The 18,498-nt window shown below is 43.0% G+C and overlaps 1 protein-coding gene across 1 annotated transcript in view; it reads left to right on the top strand.

Moving 5' to 3' along the window:
* The window catches only part of SEL1L3 (SEL1L family member 3), a 112,409-nt gene extending 95,662 nt beyond the window's left edge, over positions 1-16,747 (top strand). The window contains exons 20-24 of the mRNA XM_073609138.1: positions 814-923; positions 3,298-3,425; positions 8,678-8,780; positions 8,864-8,927; positions 16,083-16,747. Coding sequence (XP_073465239.1) covers positions 814-923; positions 3,298-3,425; positions 8,678-8,780; positions 8,864-8,927; positions 16,083-16,237 — 560 coding nt within the window. The 3' untranslated portion in view covers positions 16,238-16,747. The remainder of the gene's footprint in view (positions 1-813; positions 924-3,297; positions 3,426-8,677; positions 8,781-8,863; positions 8,928-16,082) is intronic.
* The last annotated feature ends 1,751 nt before the right edge of the window (positions 16,748-18,498 follow it).

An 18,498-nucleotide genomic window follows, 5' to 3' on the forward strand; every position in this document is an offset into this window, starting at 1 on the left:
GGGGCCAACCTGCGCTATGTGTCAGTGAACGCACATAGCTCAAGGATCTGCTTGCTATGGGGCCAGACACAGAGGAGATTGTCAGCGGGGGACCCCAGAAGAGGAGGTTCGGGGTTTGCTATGTGCAATATCATGGCACAAAGTTGGTCAGTTTAACATGTTTGGTATTTTAATAAAAAAATTATCTTTACAAAATGTTTTAACCTGGTCATGCATGTATCGAAATTCGGCCGCATCAGCAGGGACTGTCTGAATTTCGATCCATGTGTAGCAATTTCCGTTTGACAGAACAATCGGCTGCAGCCACTGATCAGTATATTCTGACAGCAAAGAGTCCTGCTTTTAAAATACTTTGTCCCAGCAGGGGAATTCCTCCATCTACTTTGATAGTGTGGATGCAGAAATCTTTGTCTTTTTTTTCATTCAGCCCATTGGCAGAACGAAAAAATGAATCATCTAAGACCAGTTTTAGAAATATATACTTTTTCTTGCTTATGATTTACTTCACTGCATTTGACCTCACTTCACACTTTAATAAATCAGGGCCTTAGTGTTAGCAGGTGCATTTACTGACAGCTTAACCTTATGTTAGCTGTAATATTGTGGCTAGTGGGTCTCACTATTGTGCTAGAGATGTAGCCTAAACTAAAAAATGTTAATGGCCTATTAAGGCTTATTGGATATGGCTATTACTATACACAAGGATGTACTGAAAGCATTGCAGTGATTGATGTACTTGACTTCTGAATGCAGGTACATTCTTTATTAGAGTAATAATTCTCACCTGATCATGAATCCTCTCTATTTTCGCAGCTTTACTGAAGATGGGTGACATGTATTATTATGGTGGGGAAAACCACCATAGACATCTGGAAGAGTCAGTAAAGATGTACACACAGGCGGCAGCGCTCGGGGATGCTCAGGTAATACACAGCCTTCTTTACATCTCTCAGATTTTCATTGAAAGCATTCTTACCATAAAGCAAGGTGAGACTGTTGATTGACTTGGGACCTTACTAATGAAAGCTAAGCTTATTTTACCATACCTCCCTTTGTAGCCTTTAGCTCTTTTCTTTATTCTACTGTCCATGAGTGTTATGGAGGAAAGACCAAAATTGTTGTACATGGCATGGGTTGGCAGCACCATTTGGTGTGAAATTACTGGATGGCATTAGAATCACTGCCTCCAGTGACATTAGTAGTGTAATGTCCCTGAGTCCTAGTACAGTAATACCTTGGATTATGAGCATAATTCGTTCTAGAAGAATGCTTGTAATCCAAAGCACTCGTATATCAAAGCAAGTTCCCCCATAGGAAATAATGAAAACTCAGATAATCCGTTCCACAGCCACTGCTTGTCTATGCAGTACCGCATGTGGCCAGAGGTGCGGGGGTACTCTCGGAGACGCTCTGAGGGACTCGGGAACGAAGTGTTTCAGAGTGTCACCGAGCAGCTCCGAGTGTCTCCAAGCGTCACTGGTGCCCCCGCACCTCTGGCCAAATGTGGTACTGCACACCCCAGAGGCTTAAATCCTGCTTGTCTTGCGGGATGAAGCTCGCAAAGCCAGTTAGAATTAGTTTTTTTAAAAACAGCTCATATTGCGAAACGCTCGTAAACCGCGTTACTCGAAATCTTAGGTTCCACTGTATTATATATACTTTATTGTCAAAAGTATTGGGACACCTGCCTTTACATGAACTTTAACCACTTAAAGACCACCCACCACTTCTATACTGCGCAGGGCGGCTCTATTGCGCGAAACAACGTAACCGTGTGTCGTTTTATGCAACTGATAGTGTGATCAGGAACAGCGATCTGTGTGTTCCTGTCGGCACTTCCCCCACACATGTAGAATTTTACTAAGGGAACACAAACCCTTTGATAGCCCCTGTAGTTAACTACTTCCCTGCCAGTGCCATTTTTATACAGTAATCAGTGCATTTTTTTTAGCACTGATCACTGTATCGGGGTCACTGGTCCCCAAAAAGTGTCACTTAGGGTCAGATTTGTCTGCCGCAATGTTGCAGTCGCGCTAAAAATTGCAGATCGCAGCCTTTACCAGTAAAAACAATAAAACTAATTTAAAAGTCCATAAATCTATCCCCTATTTTGTAGATGCTATAACTTTTGCGTAAACCAATCAATATATTATTATTGCTATTTTTTTTTACCAAAAATATGTAGGAGAATACATATTGGCCTAAACTGATGAATACATTTGTTTTTTTCTATATATTTTTTTTTTGGATATGTATTATAGCAGAAAGTAAAAAATATTGTTTTTTTTTTTCAAAATCGTCGCTCTTTTTTGTTTATAGTGCAAAAAATAAAAACCACAGACGTGATGAAATACCCCCAAAAGAAATCTGTATTTGTGGGGAAAAAAAGGACATTAATTTTTTTTGGGTACGCAATTGTCAGTTAAAGTAACGCAGTGCCGTATCGCAAAAAATGGCCTGCTCATTCAGGGGGTAAATCCTTTCGGGGCTGAAGTGGTTAATGGCATCCCAGTTTGAGTCGGTAGGGTTTAATACTGAGTTGGCCCACCCTTTCTCCACAAGGTTTAGGAGTGTGTCTATGGGAATGTTTGACCATTCTTCCAGAAGTGCATTTGTGAGATCTGGCACTGATCTAGGCGAGAAGGCCCGACTTGCAGTCTCTGCTCTAATTCATCCCAAAGGTGTTCTATGGGGTTGAGGTCAGGACTCTGTGCAGGCCAGTCAAGTTCCTCCACCCCAAACTCGCTCATCCATGTCTTCATAGACCTTGCTTTGTGCACTGGTGCGCAGTCAGTATTGGAACAGGATGGAACCATCCCCAAATTGTTCCCACAAAGCTAGGAGCATGAAATTATCAAAATGTCTTGGTATGCTGACACCTTAAGAGTTCCCTTCACTGGAACTAGGGGGTCAAGTCCATCCCCTGAAAAAACAACCCCACATCATAGTCCCCCCTCCACCAAATGATTTGGACCAGTGCACAAAGCAAGGTCCATAAACACATGGATGAGCAAGTTTGGGGTGGAGGAATCTAACTGGTCTGCACAGAGTCCTGACCTCAACCTGATAGAACACCTATGGGATGAATTAGCTGCAAAGGGTGGGCCAACTCAATGTTGAACCCTATGGATTAAGACTGGGATGCCATTAAAGTTCATATGTGTGTAAAGGCAGGCGTCCCAATACTTTTGACAATATAGTGTAATGTAGTTCCAGGTGGGGTGCTTCCACTTTTTCTTATTATCAGTATTATTATTTTTGCTGTTTGACTTACTTAATTTGTATGCTTTTTTTCAGGGCTTTTTCAACCTAGCTCAACTAATCCAAGAGGGAGTCACCATTCCTGAATATATGTTAAGACATTTGAAATTGAACGCATCTTTCTTTGGGGACAACCGCACCCTGGTGATAGAGCTCTATGAAAGGTTTCATTTTTTGTCACTTACCATTTCTGAGAAACATAAATATATAAATATTAATAATGCAGTAAAATATATCCCAAGTGTAATGTTTAACCACTTGCCACCCGCCATATAGCAAAATGACGTTGGCAAAGTGGTTGTGATATCCTGACCAGACGTCATATGACCTGGTTATGATAACAAGCTGCTGCGCACCCCGGGGGCGCTCATAGCGGCAATCGTTGTTGCGGCGTGTCAGTCTGACACACCGCAACTCCGATTGTAGGTAACATCACGTGATCAGCCGTGTCCAATCACTGCTGATCAGTGGCATCTCCAGCTTTCATATTTAGGGTGGGCACATGGGGGGACAGGGACAAAAGTAAGGGGGCAACTATAAAATGCAAGTATTTTTAGATAGATAGATATCCTGGGGCCCTTTACTTCTGATGTGGGGCCCTTTATTATGATCCTGCAACGAGACCCTTATACATGTTTTGCAGTGAGCCCCCTTCCTACTGTATTGGGGCCCTCCAGGGTGGCAGAAAACAAGAGATATATGTCACCAGCATACCAGGAAAATATAAGAGTCCAAAGCAGTGGGAGAACTACCAGGGTTGCAAAGGTTGCACTTGCGATCGGGCCCTGGTGTTCTGCCACTGTGGGGTTTCCAAGCCTCCTCTTGTTGTCCTGCCCCTGCTATTGACAGCGCTGGTCTGGCGTCTGTCTCCTTGGCAGTGGCGGCAGTCTATTAGGACTTAGTGCTGGTGACATTATGTGTGCATGCAGGAGAAGGCCGGCACTATTGGTTGTAGAGAGCTGAGCCCCCAGCTGGTCACCTAGCAGCAGTAATGATGCATAACCTTCTCTGTTGCCGATCAGGATGTGATCCCGGTGATGCTCCCAGTCAGATCTAATAAAAACAGTATTTACTATATTTATTTTATATATATATATATATATATATATATATATATATATATATAACCATATTTTCAGCTGCCATGTGGGCTCCATGCCTGTAAGGTGTGGGCTTTGATCAATAAAATCACAATCATATTTAACATTAGATTTGACTAGGAGCATCACCTGGATTGCATCCCTATCAGCATGTCAGAGAAGACACACTGCCGCTAAGCAGCCTGCAGGGAGCTCAACTGTCTACAACTATAAGAGATGGGCTTGGGTGTGCTTGAAATCCCACATACCTGATCCCACCAGGAAGCCGACACTCCACACGGCTAATCACAGCCAGGGAGACATTTCTTGCTCTGTGCAGCTGCGAATCGGGAAATGTCTCACTGCCTGTGATTAGCCGTGTGCATTGTCTGCTTCCTGGCGGGATCAGCCAAGTGGGATTTCAAACAGGCCCGAGCCCATTTCTAACAACCAATTGTGCTGGCCCTCCTGTGCATGAGCCCATCAGCCCCATAAAGTAACCAGCACTGGGTCCTAATGTGCTGCTGCCATGGAGACAGAGACCAGCGCTGTCAATAGCCAGGACAGGACAGCAACCCTGATAGTTCTGCCGCTCTTCCACAGTGGGAGGATTCCTCCATCCACCTGGAATGTGTAGATGGGGGGGAAATGGAACATTTTTTTTCATTCAACCAAATAGTTGAATGAAAAAAGTGATCAATGTATGGTCTGCCTAAGACCCCTTTCACATTGAGGCGCTTTGCAGTCGCTATAGCGCTAAAAATAGCGCCTGCAAAGCGTCTTGAAAGAGTGGCTCCTTTCACTCCAGTGTGAAAGTCCGAGGCCTTTCACACTGGAGCGGTGTGCTGGCAGGACGGTAAAAAAGTCCTGCCAGCCGCATCTTTGAGGCGCTGTAGGAGCGGTGAATACACCGCTCCTACAGCTCCTCTGCTCATTGAAATCAATGGGCAGTGCCGCCGAACCGCTGGCAAAGCTAGTGGCCAAAAAAGGGTTAAAACCCTTTTTTGGCCACTAGCGGCGGATAAAAGCGTCCCGCTAGTGGCCAAATAGCGCCGTGAAAGCGACAGTAAAGCGCCGCAAAAAATAGCAGAGCTTTACCACCGACGCCTCCACCTCCCCAGTGTGAAAGTGCTCTTAAGTGCTAAGACCAGCCATAGACAGTTTAAATCTCGGCCGGTTCAGCAGAAACTGGCTGAGATTTAAACCATTAATGGCAGGCTGATTGTACCAAGTTGATCGATCAAATTCGGTACAACCAGCCTGCCGGATTCTCTTATGATTATTGCTAGTGGTTGCCATATCTGCTAGTGATAATCGCTATTTGTTGGGAGAATACAATTGATCAGCGGAAGGGATTCCCCTGTCAGCACTGACTGTGTTGATGATGGAATCATGCAAGTTTCTTTCCTGCAATCTGTAGTTGCAGGAAAGAAATTTGCACTGTCTATTACCAGCCTAACTGGAACTGAAAGTTAGTGAATGTCTTGAAAGTACAGGAGGGGGGAGGGAGACAGATGGGGGAGAGAAGGGAGGGGGATGGAGAGGGACAGTTCAGTGATCACGGTGTACTGCAGTGTACACTTACCCACAGGTCCAGGCTGGGAGCTCAGGAATCATTGACACAGGGGAATCTGCAGCTGCTGTTTTTCCTATTTCCCGCCCACACACACCTCGCTCCAGATACAGCGGAATGCCGGGGATAGTGTGGGCGGGGCAGGAAGACAGAGGTGGAGAAGAGCTATAGTGTATTTCTCTCTGATCTCCCGTCAGTGGGGGGGGTCAGGGTAGGTGTGTTCGTTGGGCTGTGTAAGAGTGTCTGTCCAGACACTCTTACAGAGCTGCAGCCAACAGTCTCAGAATTTACAGGCTGATTCTCCTGTCCTATGGATGGGAGAAATTAGTCTGTTTTTTCACTGCCACTTAGATAATGGGAGGCTTACCCGCCCCCCGCTGGTGTAGTCCTGTCTGAAGTCGCTCTCCTCCCTGCCAATGAGGATGCAGGAGGAGGGAGCAGATCGGTGGCTGTGGCTATGCGAGCGGCTCTCGTATTATGCACAGTCGTCGAGCAGAGGGAGGGGGAGAAATCCCCCGCAGGTTGCTGTCAGGACACTCTGCCTCTCAGGAGAGCTTGTGTCCACTCGGCGGCAGCCCGAGAAAGAGGCAGAGCACCCCGCTACATGTAGAAACAAAAATGCGTTTTAATTGGTGGGGCACAGCATAATTTTGGGAGGTTCAGGGCACCCTCTGGCCCCCCCTTAGTGACGCCATTGCGGCTGATCACAATGTAACAGGAAGAGACGTTGGCTTTTCCTCATTCGCGTTGACAGACACAAGTAGAGGAGAGCCGATCGGCTGCTCCTCTGACAAGGGGGGTCTGCGCTGATTGTTTATCAGCGCAGCCCCCCCTCGGATACCCACCCAGGACCACCAGGGATGGCCACAACTGATGACCACCAGGATGGCATCCCTGGTGGCAATGTGTGCCCTCATATGCCAATCAGTGCCCACCAGCAATACCTGCCAGTGCCTCCCAAGGAGTGATGCCAATCAGTGCCATATATCAGTGTCAATCGGTGCCCATCCATGCCCACCTATCAGTGCCACCCATAAGTACCCATCAGTGCAGCCTTTCAGTGCCCATCTGTGCCGCATATGAGTGCCCATCAGTGCTGCCTATCAGTGTCGCATATCAGTGCCCATCAGTGCCACCTCATCAATGCCACCTCATTCATGCTCATCAGTGCTACCTCATCAGTGCCCATCAGTGAAGGACAAAATGTACTTATTTACAAAATGTTATAACAGAAACGAAGAAAAAAAATTTTTTTTTCAAAATTTTCATTTTTTATTATTTGTTTAGCAAAAAATAAAAACCGCAGGGGTGATCCAATACCACTAAAAGACAGCTCTATTTGTGGGAAGAAAATTATAAAAATTTTGTTTGGGTACAGCTTAGCATGACCGCGCAATTGTCATTTAAACAGCGACAGCACTGAAAGCTGAAAATTGGCTTGAGCAGGAAGGGGGGAAAGTGCCCTGTATTGAACTGGTTAAATAACACCAGTATACAGTATCATTACATAAATTACAGTAGCTTAGTTCTCTGTACCCAGTGTGCAGAGTTCTGCCCAAGGGTTGAGTAGGCAGCACTAAGGTCCAGTGTTGACAGTGAGCTGGCCACGAAGTGTGATGTCCCCACATGATATCTGAATTAGCACAAGTAGTTCCAAATCAAGAGTATTATTTGTTGTAATAGGCTGTTTATATTTTACTTAGGCATTAGTTTGGCTGGACTGGTAAATTCTATGGAACCTTTCTGGTCTAATGCTGCTATCATTGCAGGCCACCTTGTCATTATGTGTAGGCCCAGCTTTAGATTTCACCTAATGGATTTTTAGAAGTGCTGAAATTGCTGAAGTTCCACTTTAAGCTTCATGGTCAGTATAACAGTCAGGCAACTAGCATTTTCAGGAGACATGAAATGGTGGCCTCTTTCCTTCTAAAGTCCACTGTCAGCTAAGGCCATTCCAGGTGCAGGATTGATCCCGACTTTAATGTCTGGATCCACCCAAATGCCTAGAACACCAGCTGGCTCAGCCTCCCAATGAGCCGCTGAGAACCTGAGCCAGCCGCTCCTGCCCCCTCCAGAATCGAGAACTCCAGTGAGTTCTGGAGGGGCAGAGGACATAGATGGTGATTGGCAGTCACTGGCTTTCTGCTCAGTGAAGACAGAGAGCTGAGCGATCAGTGGTCTTTGATCGCTCAGTTCTCGGTCTTAGAGGCAGCGGGGGGACAGATGTAGCATTGGATCAATCCTGCATTCACCTAGGTGAGTATGTATGTTTGTTTTTTTTTCATTTCCATACTTTAAATGAGTTGTATGAAGTGTTACCCTGGATCTGGAGGTGGTGGAATTATCTGAATGTTATTGACAGTCATTATGTCAGGCAGGGAAGCGGACTAAGGTGGTGAACATTTACAGATGAGAACATATTTGGGGGGCACACCATACAATGCGTTTAAATTCAAGATGGTGCTGCTATAAGACCTGCAAACAGTACAAAATATTTTACAGCGCACACATACAAGAACGACATTTCCTGCAGGGCTAGTTAAAAACACCTGAACATATTCAAAAAATACGGGGGTTTGGTCACACTATTTTGTACCATTTACAGATGAGAACATTTACATTCAACACAAGTTGAAAATGAGGCAGTTTTATTTTTGTAACTTACACTGTTCAGCATTTTCATAGTTATCTCTTGTAGTATCATTTCTGTCTTCCTTCTTAGAACTTGCTGTTATAACTGGAATGTCTGTGTTGGGCTTTACAGGTGTCAGAATCACAGCAGTGATGAGGGTGTTAATCCTTGTACCCTTGTGCTCCTTTACCTTCAAGTGAATGATGCCTGGAATATATTACTGCGTTCCCCTATGGTACACCTCTACAATATTACTTTATAACTGCCATAAATTGTTCTACGCACTGTAACATTTTCTGTCTTTCTTTTTTTTTTCAGATGTATTTGCTGGTATCGCTGGTGCTGGCTGTATTCACAGTACAATGCATATATGCAGTTCAAGGTAACATTCCATTTTGTGTGGAAAAGCTAATAGAGATGATTACATGGCAGTGCCCAATAGTTAAAGGGTTTCTGATAAACCTAGAGCAGCCTTTACCAAACTTTTTACCCCAGAGGAACCCTTGAAATAATTATAAGATCTCGGGGACCCCTGTTAAAAAAAAAAAAAAAAAAAAATTAATAATGCCTCTTACATTGGGGGCAGTTGGGAATGATGTCCCCTTTACAGTGGTGATCAGAATGCCACCCTTACAGACAGCTAAAAAGATCATTGTTGTAATGCTGCTTGCTCTACCAAATGGTGTTGACCTGTAACTACCGGTATATATGCTCCCACAAATGTGAGGTCGATCAGCCATAGCTAAAGGAACCCCTAGCAACTTCTGGAGGAACTTTAGGTTCCTACAGATCCTTGGTTGAGAATGTCTTATCTAGAGTAAAGCTGGACACACACACTGAGTGGATTACATCCGGCTCCTAATGAACAATCCAAAATTCACTTTGTGTGTATCCCTGTGGACATCTTTCCACCCAACATCCTTCAATTGAAAAGTCAAGGTATGCTCTGTACACACGATCGGACATTGATCGGACATTCCGACAACAAAATCCATGGATTTTTTCTGATGGATGTTGGATCAAACTTGTCTCGCATACACACGATCTCAAGAAGTTGTGGGAAAATCAGATCGTTCTGAACGCGGTGATGTAAAACACGTACGTCGGGACTATAAACGGGGCAATAGCCAATAGCTTTCATCTCTTAATTTATTCTGAGCATGCGTGGCATGCGGATTTGTCTACTCACGATTGGAGTTTAAAGGATCGGATTTTGTTGTCCGAAAATTTTATAGCCTGCTCTCAAACTTTGTGTGTCAGAAATTCCGATGGAAAAAGTCCGATGGAGCCCACAGACGGTCGGAATTTCCGACAACGGGCTCCCATCACACATATTCCATCGGAAAGTCCGACCGTGTGTACAGGGCATTAGAGTGGAAAATTGTCGTCCTAACAGCAGCTTCATCCAGTCAAATGCATTTGCTGTCTGGGAATTCTGACAGCCACTAGCACTGAAAATTTGTCACGTAACATTTGAATTTTTAAAGCACTTCAGTGAAGTTTTTTCAATCTCCGATTTTACAAATCATACTTACAGTAACTCAGTATTCAATGTGACGAAGTATACTATAGAGTGTTATGTCTGTGGGTGACCAGCCTGGCTTGGGTACAGCAAACACTGCATGCATTCATAATAGATCAATATCCCATTTATGTGTCTGATGTGGGATTTGAATCATGCTTTAAAGAGGAAGTAAACCCTAATGGGTTTTTTGTCCTTTTTTTTTTTTTCCCTGCAAAGTAAAAGCATAATGGGCTAGTATGTATCACATACTAGCCCATTATGTTGCACTTACCTGCAAACGAAGCCTGTGATGTCCCCGCTGGTGGTCGCATCCATCTTCACCCCTCTTCCTTCTGGGGCCGTGGACTCCGGCTCTGTGACTGGCCGGAGCCATGTGACATCACTGCCACGCATGCGCGCGGGAGCCGCCGGTCATGGCACGGGCCCTTTAGAAACGGCATGATTGTGCCCTTTCTTCAGTGCACATGCGCCGATGATTTGGTGCAAGCGTATATGGTAAATATCTCCTAAACCGTGCAGGTTTAGGAGATATTTCCAGTACCTACAGGTAAGCCTTATTATATGCTTACCTGTAGGTAAAGGTGGTGTAACTAGGTTTACAACCACTTTAAGGGGGAGCAAGTGCACCGCATGCGGGAGTATGCACCGCATACTAGCACATTATTACAGACTTATCTGTATACGGAACGCTATAGCACAATGCTGTTACAGCTCCCCGGGACTTTCATCTTCACTCGGTCTTCCTTCCGTATTCGCAGGTTCCAGCTGTAGGAAAGGCCGGGGCCATGATGACGTCACTCCTGCACATGTGCTTGGGATCCCCAACCCTGGCATGGAGCTCTGAAGGTATGGCACGTCCCTTCAGAGCGCGTGCGCCGGTGACGTCACTGGCTGCATCCCATGTGACTATTTCCTAAACAGTGCAAGTTTAGGAGATTTTCAGTGTACCTACAGGTAAACCTTATTACAGGCTTACCTGTAGGTACAAGTTAAAAGTGGGCTTTATTTCCACTTGAAAATACGATGTACTGTATATTTAGTATATACAAGGTATAGGGTCCCGTACAATGTGTTAGCTGTTTTTAATGATGGGAAAGATGCCAGTTCAGGAGACCAAGAATGTTTTAACTACAGTATAGATTGAGTATACACTCCACATAAACAGAATTAAAAAGGCATTTGCAGCAATACTTTTTTTGGCTGTCAGCAGAGGTGTTAAAAATGTATTGAAAATCATAGTAAATATTTTAAAAAATAGAAACGTCTCTCAAAAATGCCACAAGATCCCCCGACCTGAGTATGTAAAGTCATTTTTTCTTGTAGTGGTGAGATAGGCCTGTTCTCATGTTGCATCATATGTTCTATGTTCTGTGGTTCAGGAATCTACCATTAGGTTGGGGTATTGTGAAGTGAGAGGGGGTTATAGTCCTCTAGATTTGAACAACATTTGCATCTCACATTCAAGAAGCTCCCAGGGTATCTAGTTCCTGTGGACCATTTTAAAGAGTTTGCAGTATGTACCAGCACTTGCACTTATGTGACTCATTTATTTCACATTTTTTCCACTTTGAACTTTGCTTACTAAAAATAAAACAAGACCGTAGTACTAAAAATGGCATCAATTATCAATTTACAAGCATGACAGCAGTAGGCAATGTCTTTTATTTTTTGGCATTGGTGCTATCATTATCACATAATAAGCTTGTTGTACTAGCAAGCCTATAGCAGGATGGTAGCAACAGTAGGCCTCAGTAAATATATATATATATATATATATATATATATATATATATATATATATATATATATATATATATATATATTGAATATAAGAAAATTATGGGACAGAAATACACGCACCCCAAACAAAAGGACTGGAATTTATCACCTCAACATCAAAGACACCACTTGTATATAAAAAGTCAATATCTTTATTATAAAAAAGTTAAAAACCACATGTACAAATGAATAATATTGTAAAAACAGAAGAAATGCCTCTCAACATAGCCAAGGAAGGGGCAAGAGAGTTCCAGAAATGTAGGTGTATAACTGTACTCTTCCAGTCACTAAGGTCGATGCGTTCCGCCAGTTTATGGCTTCTTTATGGTCCTGAAGAAGCCATAAATTGGCAAAATGCGTTGACCTGGCCGACTGAAAGAATACAGTTATACACGTACATTTCCCCAATTTCAATACGGAACTTTGACTGTTACCTATACTCCCAATCGATTGAGAGATGTACAAAACCTGGGTCTCTCTTGCCCCTTGGCTATTTTGAGAGGCATGTCTTCTATTTTTACAATATTACTCACTTATACATGTGTTTTTTAACTTTTTTGTAATAAAGATATTGTCTTTTAATATACATGTGGCTTCTCTGATGTTGAGCACATAAAGTCTGGTCCTGTTGTTTGGGGTGGGTGTATTCCCATCCCATATTGTCCTTCAATAGTACTGCATATGTGGCTATTGGAAGTCTATTTTTTACATCATTTTTTTAATATATTTTGACGGGTGGTACCTCTGCACCGCAAGTTAAAAATGCTGTAAAGCATTTTAGCCGCAGCATCTATAAAGCCCCGCACAATTGTATGGGGACAGTTTGGGTTTGCGGCTGGGGGGTTGCTAAAACTGTGGCTCAGCTGCCCCTTTTTACTGCTCCCCCGTCACCCGCCTGAAAGAGGACAAAGTGGTATTTTAGGCTTTGCTAGCGTAGTTAAGCTGACCATGCATTAGTAGAATTTTTCTCAAAATATTTCATTTTAAGAATGTGTGTTCGATTTTTAACCATTAATGGACTCAAACTGACGAACATTTTCTACCACAGAGAAGAAGGGTGGCAAAGTTTTCTCGAATGAAGAAATTTCTAACAGTGAATGTGGTATTTGTTTGGGAAATTACATTCATTCCATAAAAGAATGTAAAAAGCGAACAAAATTTTGAAGTACTTTTGAACGATATTTGTCTAGTCATCGAATGTACTGAGAATTTTGTACCAATGTTCGTATAAACCTTCGTTCAAAAAATCTACTAGTATATAGCCAGCTTTAGTGTGCCATAGTAAAAACCTTTCAGCACCGGTTGTATTGACTAAGGCAGGTGTAAACATTGATCAGGTTTTATCTTTGTCGTGATTTCACAGTCTGTACTTTTTATTTGGATTTTAACCAGTGTTGACATTTCAAACCTTTTCTGATAGCATTTGATGACCTGTATAGCAGCCTGTGTAGTAATGGAGATAATGAGTACACAATGCATGGGGTCATAGTAATGGCGTCCATCACAACATTTACACTTCATACTTAGATATAGAAGTACCTCTTTTGTGAAAGTCCAAGCACTGCTCTGAGTACTTCTATATGAAGATAGTGTAGGAAGACAAGTGTGATAACCTAATAGGAGCAGGAAGTTGAATATAGGTCATTGTATTGTGTCTCGGCTGAGTGTCCAGGATTCCTTGGCATAGCAAGAATGTATTGTGTGCATCTCCTTTTTACACTGGGGTGTACTAGACTTCACAGAGACTCTTAAACAGACCCTGTCACCAACTTGCTTAAGGTCACAGAAAAATCAAGAATTTGAAATGATTACTTTCAGTGTTTGTCATTTCCATGAATATTTTTTTTTTCTTTTTCTATTCGCTTGCAATATGCCTTTGAATTTCCTAGATATCCTGAATACTCAAGGATAGTTAATTCCCTAGCACAGCCTCCTCCCTTCCCGCATGTCATAGCCTTCTCCTCCTATGGGAGTGTCTAATTACTGTCTGTGCTGGACCAGCTCCTCTGCCCTTCCCTCCCCCTCCCTACATAACCTTTTATGTACCAGCTGTGGAATACTACAGGGGGTCACTTTAGCTCTCAGTCTGCTGAGGCTACTGACATCACATCCAAGATGATGGTGGCTACAAAAGTGAGGCTTTTTTAGGTAAATAACATGCATAAAATACGTTAAATGAATATATAATTTTAGAAGTCGATTTTTGTTGCAACGAATGGTCTCGCAACAGGTTCCATTTCAAAAAGATTTACAACGTGGTGCTGAAACCTCCAAAGCTTTGTTCTGCCTCAGGGTTAAACTTGTAATGAGACACCATGGTAAACAGGAATTCCCACATGAATTTAACACCTGAGTGAAACTCCTTAAGACCTCTTTCACACTGAAGGCATTTTCAGGCGTTTTAGCCCTAAAAATAGCACCTGTAAAGTGCCTGAAAAGTGTCTCTCAAGCCTCCCCAGTGTGAAAGCCTGGAGGATGGGAAAAAAAGTGCTGTAAGCAGCATCTTTGGGGCGGTTTGGGAGTGGTGTAAACGCCCTGCCCTTCTAAATTAATGGGCAGTGCTGCCGAAGCACCTGCAAAGCGCTTCAGCAGCGCCGCAACATGGGGGCGCTTTTAACCCTTCGGCCGCTAGTGGTGTTTAAAAGCACCCCGCTAGAGGCCGAAAAGCCTTTACCGCTAATGCGGCGTGGCCCCAGTTTGAAAGGGGTCTAATACATTCCATTGACACTATCAGGGAGTAGGGGATTGATACAAGAGGGATTAATTGAACTGTAATAGCACACTGAAGAGGACCTAGTGGTGCATTTCATAAAAAATATAGCCCTGGCAATAGCCTAGCTTGCCCTGGCTTTTCAGTGTAGCAACAAACGTTAAGCTGGCCATTGATTTGAATCTTGCCCGGTTCAGCAGGGAGCGGCCGAGATTTGAACCAAGTTTTGGCAGGCTGATTGTACTCAAGTTGATCAATAATTCATGCGATTATTGCCAGTATAGTGAATAAAAAATAAAAATAATTCATGCGATTATTGCCAGTATAGTGAATAAAAAGGAATGGAGGAGATGGAATGGAAGGAGATTTAAGCACTTTATATCTCTAAAGCACAGGGGTTAGAGGATTCTAAAAAGGACTATTTACACTTTCATGTGGATTTTCAATATTTACATTTTTTTAAATTGATTTTTATGGAATTATGTTTAGTATACTATTTTTTATGGTTTATTTGCCTTGAGAAGCAGAAGTGGTTTAGTAGCATCTGACTTTTTATTCACTATAAATGAAAGGTGGGGCAGCTGCACACGTTTAATCACATTTATACACCAAAAAAAATCTTTTTCTATTTCACTAGGTTGGCACCATACTTATTATTTTTTTATTATGGCCAGTGGCTATAGCTTCTAGCAATAATCACTGTGTTACTTAAACAGGAGCTGCGCTTACTCTACCCAATGAATAGTATTAAACCATGTATCGAACCATGTATGGGCAGGTTGATTGAGCCCAAGTTGATCAATCAATCAACTTGGGTATAACCAGCCTTTTGTTTTTTCATGCGATTATTGCCAGTGGCTATAGCTGCTAGAAATAATAACCGTGTTACTTGTTGTAAACAGGAGCTGCACTTACCTTACCCAATGAATAGTATTAAAATATGAATCCACACAATCAATAATCACCATATATCCAGATGTGTCAATAAAGTGCAATCAATAACAGATGAAGTGCATATGAAAACATTAAAGTGCATAAAGTCCAGCAATAGTGCAAAATTCAAAGTGGCTATGCGGCTATTAAATTCACGTGAAGATACTTTTAAACAAACGTGCTCCATGCATCCAAGACTGCTTCACACCAATCTACCGTCTGTGCCCTCACCCGCCAATGTTGACCCCCTGAGTAAACACTGAGGTAGGTCAAACAGGCTTATCTTTTTGCGCAAGTGATTTTGCCACTATTTTGATTAATAATTACTGTGTGTTCTCCCGGGGGGGGTGGAGGGGCGGGGAAGCCTCCCCGGTATCGGGAGAAAAAAATAGCTCTGCAGGGGAGATTCCTCCATCAACACAATTGAGCTCCGTCTATGGCTGGCTTTAGAAGCCAGAGATTTTTGGACTGATGGGAAAGCTGAGAGCCTCATTTTTGTTGCTTGCAGTGTGTTAATGTCCTGTAATAAAATTCTTACATTACGTCAAGGGAGAAATATATGTAACAGTGTCATCAATGTTTTCTTCCAGATTTGATCTTAAACTCCAGAAGAGTCAATGGTTTGCGTAACAGACCACTATTAGAAGAAAACTCCTATACCATGGCGAATGCAAGTGAACCAAACGACAGAACCAACCTGGAAAATCCCCATTCAGAAATAAGAAATATTGGCTTGCACAGATGACACACAGAATGGTGGAAGCAGAGAATTCGGACACATCAGAAGTCAATGTTTTATGTCCTTCATCATTCCATCTGAGAGGACAATAGAAGGCCAATTTCTTCCATAATTCCTAATGCTGTAAATGTGACTCAATGAAGGATTAGTTTTATTTTAAAACACAGAGATGTAACAAACAGGGTTATTTTAATAAGCTAGTGCAAAACACAGTGATATTCTGTACCCACGGCAGCCATGTACATATCGTTTAGCAAATTAAAGCAGATCTGTGATAGGTTGCCACGAGTCGTTATACATCCATGTTGTTTGCATTGTAATGTTTTGTACATTTTTAGAATGGTGATACTTATCAGGTGTTTTGTCTAAGAAAGGCAAACAATGGACATATAGAATGTCGTTTGCAATTACTGGTACATTATTGGATTAGATAAAATTGAAAGTATGTTGTCATGAGACAGCAAATGAGCATTAGAATTTGATCAGCCAAGCTCAAATAAACCTCCTTTATATTTAGTGTGTAGATGTGAAGATTGATGTGTCAGCATTGTAATGGAACAGGGGTGCAAAACACCCATATTGTGTAAGAAACAATAGAAATTGTGGTTTGAAGAATACCTACACACATCGATGCAGCCCTTAAATGATCGCATTTTCAGTCATACCTGAGAATATGATCGTTGGAGGAAAATCAGCAACACCTCCTGCATGTCATGTATGAACTTACTAGGAGACTTAGGTTCCAAGAATGAAGGTACCTAGTGATATCAGAAGACAATCTCCCATTACAGAGGATTTCTGATCTCCTTGTGCACAAATCCCTTCAGTAGTATCTCATGTCAATAGAATGACCAGACTTGTGTCCTTTTCCTACCCCAAAGAAACAGCTTTTGTGCCTCTGGAATGTCAGTATTTACTTGCATCACATTATCAAAAGATACTAAGTACAAAAGATATTTCAACACAAAAAAGTCCATTCATTGTCATTGTATTTGTTCTCCTTCTTAGTGAATTATTTTCACTAAAGAGAAAAGAGCAAGACAGAGGTCAGAGAGGTCTTATATACTTAGTATCCTAAAATGATAATTAAAGCAAACCTAAAAAGCCTACTTATGTCTAGGTTAGGATACCCTTCCATTGGCCATACCCTCCTTGTAAAAGCCAGCGATTTGAAGTTTTAGTATTGCTTACAGTCAGGGTCCATTCACACCAGGTGTGTTGGGAGGCTTTTCCTCCGCAGTCCCACCACATCCCCACTGCAAGTCATGGCAAAAAGCCTGGTCACTGGTGTGGCCAGTTCACACCACCACATTGCGGTTGTGTGCGGGTGGTGTGCACTGAAAAAAGTACAGCTGGACATACATATTTTTTAGAGCAGCGCAGTCACCACTCAGCAACTGGTAGAACTTTATGAAATGTCATTGTGTGACATTTTAATAAAGTTCACTAAAACAAAGCAAACAGTCCAATGTTTCCCAGGATCAGTGGATCAGCACTGCCTGCAACAGCGGCTGGTGTGAACAGACCCTCAATGACCATTTTCTGTTCTCATGGAAGAGATGACTTTCCGGAGGACAGACAGATATCTACATATTGGGCCTCTAATGCCACGTACACACGACCGGACTTTACGGCATACTTTGCCCGGTGGACTTTTCAACGGACTTTCCGAATGAACGGACTTGCCTACACACGATAAACGAAAGTCCGACGGATTCGTACGTGATGACGTGCGACCGGACTAAAACAAGGAAGTTCATAGCCAGTAGCCATTAGCTGCCCTAGCGTCGGTTTTTGTCCGTCGGACTAGGATACAGACGAGCGGACTTTTCGACCGGACTCGAGTCTGTCGGATAGATTTGAAACATGTTTCAAATCTTATGCCGTGTACACATGATTGGACTTTCTGGCATACTTGGTCCGGCAGACTTTCCGACGGACTTTGTCTGCCAGATGCGCCGGACTTAAAAACGGACGGACTTGCCCACACACGACCGGACTTTCCGGCGGGCTAGGTCCGCCCGTCTTTCCGACGGACTTTCGCCGGAGTTACGGCAGACTTTCAGAATGAATGGACTTGCCCACACACGGACAAGTCCGTTCATTTTGAACGTGACTCAGGTACGACGGGACTAGAAAAGGAAGTCAATCTTGCCGCTTTTATCGGCGAGATTGACACCTTGCGAGCCCCGTTGCGGATCATACCAGGCCCTTAGGTCTGGTATGGATTATAAAGGGAAACCCCTACGCCGAAAAAACGGCGTGGG

The sequence above is a fragment of the Aquarana catesbeiana genome, linkage group LG01 (genome assembly GCF_042186555.1).
Source record: "Aquarana catesbeiana isolate 2022-GZ linkage group LG01, ASM4218655v1, whole genome shotgun sequence".
In the NCBI taxonomy this organism is placed as follows: Eukaryota; Metazoa; Chordata; class Amphibia; order Anura; family Ranidae; genus Aquarana; species Aquarana catesbeiana.